Raw genomic sequence first — 5,993 nt, 5'->3', positions numbered from 1 at the left:
ATTCTGCCAGCTTGCTGCTGTTTCTTGTGAATGTGGCCAGCTGGCAGAATTGTTTCTGTGCTGGGCAGCATTTCAACTGTATTCATATTATGAGTTCAAGTTCCGTCATGGTCAACTTTGTCTTTCATCCTTTTGGGATCATTAAAATAAGTACCAGTTGTGTACTGGTAACTGACTATCCCTCTTCCCTGAAATTACTGGCCTAGTGTTAAAATTTGAAAACAATATTAATACCTAGCACTCTTACTGGAGGAGTAACAGGTGTGTAATGTTACTCCCAGTAAAACTAAAAAATACTTCTCATCCCATATTATTACTTGCATTTACGACTGCTTCTCTTTCACTGACCATCTGCAGTGATAATGTAGTATTACAGAATGTAATTGTTATTATTTACAGAAACTGCTAGCAATTACGAGACAGTAATAACAGTTATTATCACATTAGCTAAATCTACAGGAACAGGTGCATGGGCTGCTTTACAAGTTTTAACAGCTGAGATGTTTCCTACAGTTGTCAGGTAAGTGTGGTTTGTGAAGTGGTTTCTTTTTTTTACATATAATACAAATATGTGAGTAGCAGATGAAGATCCTGTAGAGAGTACATGCTACTGACAAAGCCCAATGAGGCAGAAATGTGCATCTAGTATCGTCACTGCCACTAATGCTAACTATATATTTATGTTTTACGCACAGGTTGTTTATTCTATAATAGATATTATCTCCGGATCAATACTGCAGTTAATTTGCCTTTTTTTTGGTGTATTTGCAATTAGCATTAAATAATTCACAGAAGGCTATTTTGCTGCTGCTTCTGTTGCACATAAATATATTTGTGTATATATATATATGTGTGTGTGTGTGTGTGTGTGTGTGTGTGTATACATATCATCATCATCATAACATTTAATGCATATATATATATATATATATATATATATATATATATATATATACATACACATATGCATACACACACATCACACTCTGGCGAAGACACCTGGCCTTGCTTGGGATTCAAATGGCATAGTTTTTTTTTATTGTTTCACTGGTTTCAGTCATGAAACTTCAGACATGCAAGAACACTGCTGTTGGTCGATCAAATCAATCATAGGATTTATTCTTTGTAAGCTTAGTACTTATTCTATCCATGTCTTTTGCTGAATTGCTAAGTTAAGAGGATACGTAAACATAGTAACACCTGTCGTCAAGCAATTTTTGGGGTACAAACACCACACCATGCACACATAGGCGCAGGAGTGGCTGTGGGAAAGTAGCTTGCTAACCAACCACATGGTTCCGGTTCATCCACTGCATGGCACCTTGGGGCAAGTGTCTTCTGCTATACCCCGGGCCGACCAATGCCTTGTGAGTGGATTTGGTAGAACGGAAACTGAAAGAAGCCTGTCGTATATATGTTATATATATATAGATGTATGTGTGTTGTTTGTGTGCTGGTGTGTTTACATCCCCGTCACTTAGCGGTTCGGCAAAAGACCGATAGAATAAGTACTGGGCTCGACTGCTCGACTAAAAAAAGGCGGTGCTCCAGCATGGCCGCAGTCAAATGACTGAAACAAGTAAAAGAGTATACACACAAATATATACATTATACAACAGTCTTCTTTCTGTTTGCATGTATGAAATCAACTCACAAGGCCTTGGTCAGCCTGAGGCTATAATATATATATCTATCAATCCATATATATGTATATATATATATACACACACACACACACACACACTAGAACTATAAAAATCTGTAAAACATTCAAGAAGTTTATCATCTAAATATATATATATGAGCATGTCTAGATATGCAACTACATGCATGAGAATACATGCATAAAACAAAGCATAGAAATCTGCACATATACATACATACAAACAAAAATACTCTGTTGCTGATGTTGAAATTCCAATGAAGGAGTCTTGGATCTAGGTTAGAAACCGGCTCTTTCTCTATTGGCAAGAAATCTTGAAATAAAACTATATAGTTACATGCATACATACATACATACATGCATGCATACATACATACATACATACATACATACATGCATGCATGCATGCATGCATACATACATACATATGTACACACATACATAAACACACACACATACATACATGGTGGCTGCCCCTTCGTTATCGAGTATGGCCATTGCACGAAGCTTAATCAATGTTGTTATCGTGCAATGCCTATGCAAGAAGATTTTTTTTAAAGTGAGGAAAGGCTGTGCACTGAGTCAATCCCACTCACTAAGCAACAGCAGCCATAATCCGAAAAGAAGGACAAGTCAACATCATCGGTAACCACTGAGCCGCAGGTTTTATGTCGGAGTTATCCCAGTTACCTGAGTTGCCTTCTCCTAGAAGGATGCCCTGACAAAGGCTGGGAGTCCTTCACTCCCAATGGTTTAACCGCGCGATCGGGTATTCAGTCCGATTATTTCTATGTCCCAGCGCATGATACAGCCTTAAGACATTTATTGGCTGGCCGTTGACTCTCAAGAGTTCCTCCGCCCTTTGACGGGTTTTGTTTTTTATCCCGCAGGGTGTCCAATAAACACCCTCCTCACCAAGCAAGCTTGGTGGGGTTGCCGGTTTAGTCGCCGACAGCCAGACCATGCAGCAGGTTGTACTGGGTTACATGTTACCAGTAGCACTTGAAAGTGATCTGACATATACATGTACATACACACACACACTATGCACGCACGCATGCACGCACACACAAACACACATACACACATACATACATACATACATACTTGGTGTGTACAGCATGATGTACAGTTTCTGCTGTTGAATTTATAATGCAATAAAGTGTTCTCCTAATGATCTGTTGTGGTTAAGCAACCAGTTACACTTGAACCATCCAGTGCTGTTGTTCCAAACACTCACAATGATGAAACGTACACAAGGAACAGATGATATAAACCTGTGTTTTGTGTTTATTATAATGTCGTGTGTGTGTGTGTGTGTGTGTGTGTGTCTATGTATGTGTGTATATATGTGTGGCATGAGAATATGTATGGATCTTTACTGTAACCATTCTATTCTATTTCATTTTAGGTCTCTCGGCATTGCTGCTTGCTCGACAATGGCCCGTATTGGTGCTATTATTGCCATGTTGATACTTACATTGGTAAGATACCTTCTGTCGATGACAGAATATTTTAGTCTTTTGTTATATGATAGGTGAATGTATGGTGGTCTACTAATCATCTGAATATATGGTCTGGAGGTTTGGTCATGTGAATATATGGTGTGGACATCTAGTCATATGTGTAGAGGTCTGGTTATGGGAATACATGGTGTGGAGATGTGGTCATGTGAATACATGCTGTGGTGTTCTGGTCATAAAAATATATGGTGTGAAGGTCTAGTCATATGACTATATAGTTTGGAGGTTTGGTTATGTGAATATCTAGGGTGGAGGTCTGGTCATATGAATATATGGGGTGGACATCTGGTTATGTGAATATATGGTGTGGAGGTCTGGTCATATAATATATGGTGAAAAGCTCTGGTCATGTGAATATATATATAGTAAAGGACATTTTAAACCATGATGACAACACATTTTATATATGAGTGTGTTTGTGAGTGTGTGTGTGTTGTGTGTTCAATATGTACGAGATAGTAAAGGACATTTTAGATCAGGCTGTTCAATACCCTGTTGAATTTCTGAACACACTCAAACTCACTCCACTGCATAACTTGACAGTAAAGCTGGATGCTTCCATTATATTGCTTAGGAATCTTGAAACACCTTGCTTGTGTAATGGAACTCTCTTAATTGTTACTTCCATGAAGCCCCATGTCCTACAGGCAACAATCATAACAGGTAATCACAAAGAAGAAAATGTCTTCATTCCAAAATTTCCTCTCATACCTATAGATGTCTACAGATGTAGACGCTTCAGTTTCCAGTCAAACTTGGTTTTGGTATTTTAATTAACAAATCTCAGGGTCAATCCCTCAATTTAGTTGGACTTCATCTCTCTACTACATGCTTCTCCCATGAGTTGGAAGCAGCAACAATTTATTCATTTGGACACCAACAAAAAATTACACAATGAATATTGTTTACCCTGAGGTACTTCAAGATTGACAGATTTTCAGTTCTAAATTCTATTATTATTACAATTTGGATATTTTTAATAAAATATAGACATTTTGAAATAATTATGAGAAAAAAAATATATCTTCCTATTTCTTGCTGAATAAGAACAGCAGAAACCTGGCCAACATTGGGTAATTCAATTAGACTGAAGATATAGAGTGATAGGAATTTCGATTCTGATCGAAATTCCTATCACTCTATATATTCAGTCTAATTGAAATTGCAGATGTGTTACCAGTGCCGGTGGTATGTAAGAGAACCTTCCGTTTCACGACCGTTGCCAGCGCCGCCCCGACTGGCCTCGTGCCGGTGGCACGTAAAAAGCACCATCTGTTCGTGTCCGTTGCCAGCCTCACCTGGCCCTCGTGCCGGTGGCACATAAAAAGCACCATCCGTTCGTGGCCGTTTCCCAGCTCTGTCTGGCACCTGTGCGGGTGGCACGTAAAAAGCACTGACTACACTCACGGAGTGGTTCGCGTTAGGAAGGGCATCCAGCTGTAGAAACACTGCCAGATCAAACTGGGCCTGATGAAGCCTTCTGGCTTCACAGACCCCAGTAGAACCGTCCAACCCATGCTAGCATGGAAAACGGACGCTAAACGATGATGATGATGATAGGAATAGTAATCTATTAATTTGTTTTTTTCCCATTGTTTAGTAGTCTCTTGTAGCTGATTGGTTAGATGAAGGTAGTTAATCAACCATATTATTTGTTTTCCAGCTCTGTTTCAGATTGTTATTTGGAGACAGGTTGACTGAGATTTTAGACAAAAAAAAAATGTTCCTTATTTTAAAGATGATATTGCTGGGGAACACTGAACTGAATGAAGTTCCTCTTAGGTGAAGCTACTCCATAGAAATCTCCTTTTCAGTTAATATTTGATATGTTAGATGTATATAGAGTGGCTGAATGTTTAGCCACCAAACAATACTTTTTTGATGGATGCTGAAATACATCTTGAATGTTTTGAGGGATGTAAATGAATATTTGACCTGAAGTTGGGAATATCTTGCCAGATGTGGTGTTCTGTGTGGTTAAATGTTTGTTCATGTATTTGTGACTGACTGATCAACAAGATGGTGTAATATGATGTATGGCTGTGTTTACAGTTCAATGAGTGATTAACCAAATGTGATTGTAGTACTGTGATTGATTGATTTCAGTTCTGGTATTATGAATGGTTGGCAACATGTGGTTTTAACTTAATGAATGACTGGTCATGTGATCAAACAAATGTAATGACAATGTATAAAAAAATTACAACACAGAAAATGTTCTAGAAAAATCTATTAATTATTTTTATTTCTTTCTTAATTTCTATTGTAGGACGAATTAGGAAAATTAATACCATTTATCATTTTTGGAATTGAATGTATACTATTTTCTGTTGTACTTCTGTTCCTGCCAGAAACATCTGGATTGCCATTAAAAGACATCTTAAATAAATAAAGCTCCAAAATATGCATTTAAAATGTGTTAACTTCCATTAATTTTTTGAGGGATTTGTGATGAAATTTTTATCTGACCCTTTAGTATTCAGATTATTCTGTCAAATGTAATGCTTATTTATTCATATTGTTTTGAATCAATCATCTTATAGCTTTGAGATTTCGATGATGTTGTTTACTTTTAGAATGATATGTAGGGTAGGTTTGAGATGCCATATCTGTTTGGTTTGAACATAAAACAGGTAGAATATTGGCTGGATTTGGCTGGTTTAAATACTAAAGGATTGATATATGTTTTCTTCACTGAACATTAGTCATTGTGCTTTATGTTAATCATATAAAGCAGTGATTATTATTTCTGTTCAGTGCCTTTTCCAACGTTATCTGGGTTAAAAAAATATCTCGTAACTGTACAG

At 37.4% G+C, this 5,993-nt stretch overlaps 1 protein-coding gene across 8 annotated transcripts in view; it reads left to right on the top strand.

Moving 5' to 3' along the window:
- LOC115209353 (organic cation transporter-like protein) overlaps positions 1 to 5,601 on the top strand; it is a 51,469-nt gene extending 45,868 nt beyond the window's left edge. For all 8 annotated transcript variants that reach the window (XM_036501626.1, XM_036501625.1, XM_036501624.1 and 5 more), the window contains 3 exons: positions 400 to 520; positions 3,075 to 3,147; positions 5,456 to 5,601. In XM_036501626.1, the coding sequence (XP_036357519.1) occupies positions 400 to 520; positions 3,075 to 3,147; positions 5,456 to 5,578 (317 nt within the window). In that variant the 3' untranslated portion in view covers positions 5,579 to 5,601. The remainder of the gene's footprint in view (positions 1 to 399; positions 521 to 3,074; positions 3,148 to 5,455) is intronic.
- The last annotated feature ends 392 nt before the right edge of the window (positions 5,602 to 5,993 follow it).

Source organism: Octopus sinensis, linkage group LG3 (genome assembly GCF_006345805.1).
Source record: "Octopus sinensis linkage group LG3, ASM634580v1, whole genome shotgun sequence".
NCBI lineage: Eukaryota > Metazoa > Mollusca > Cephalopoda > Octopoda > Octopodidae > Octopus > Octopus sinensis.
Note: the sequence above shows the minus strand (reverse complement) of the source record. Positions and strands in the feature narration are given on the sequence as shown.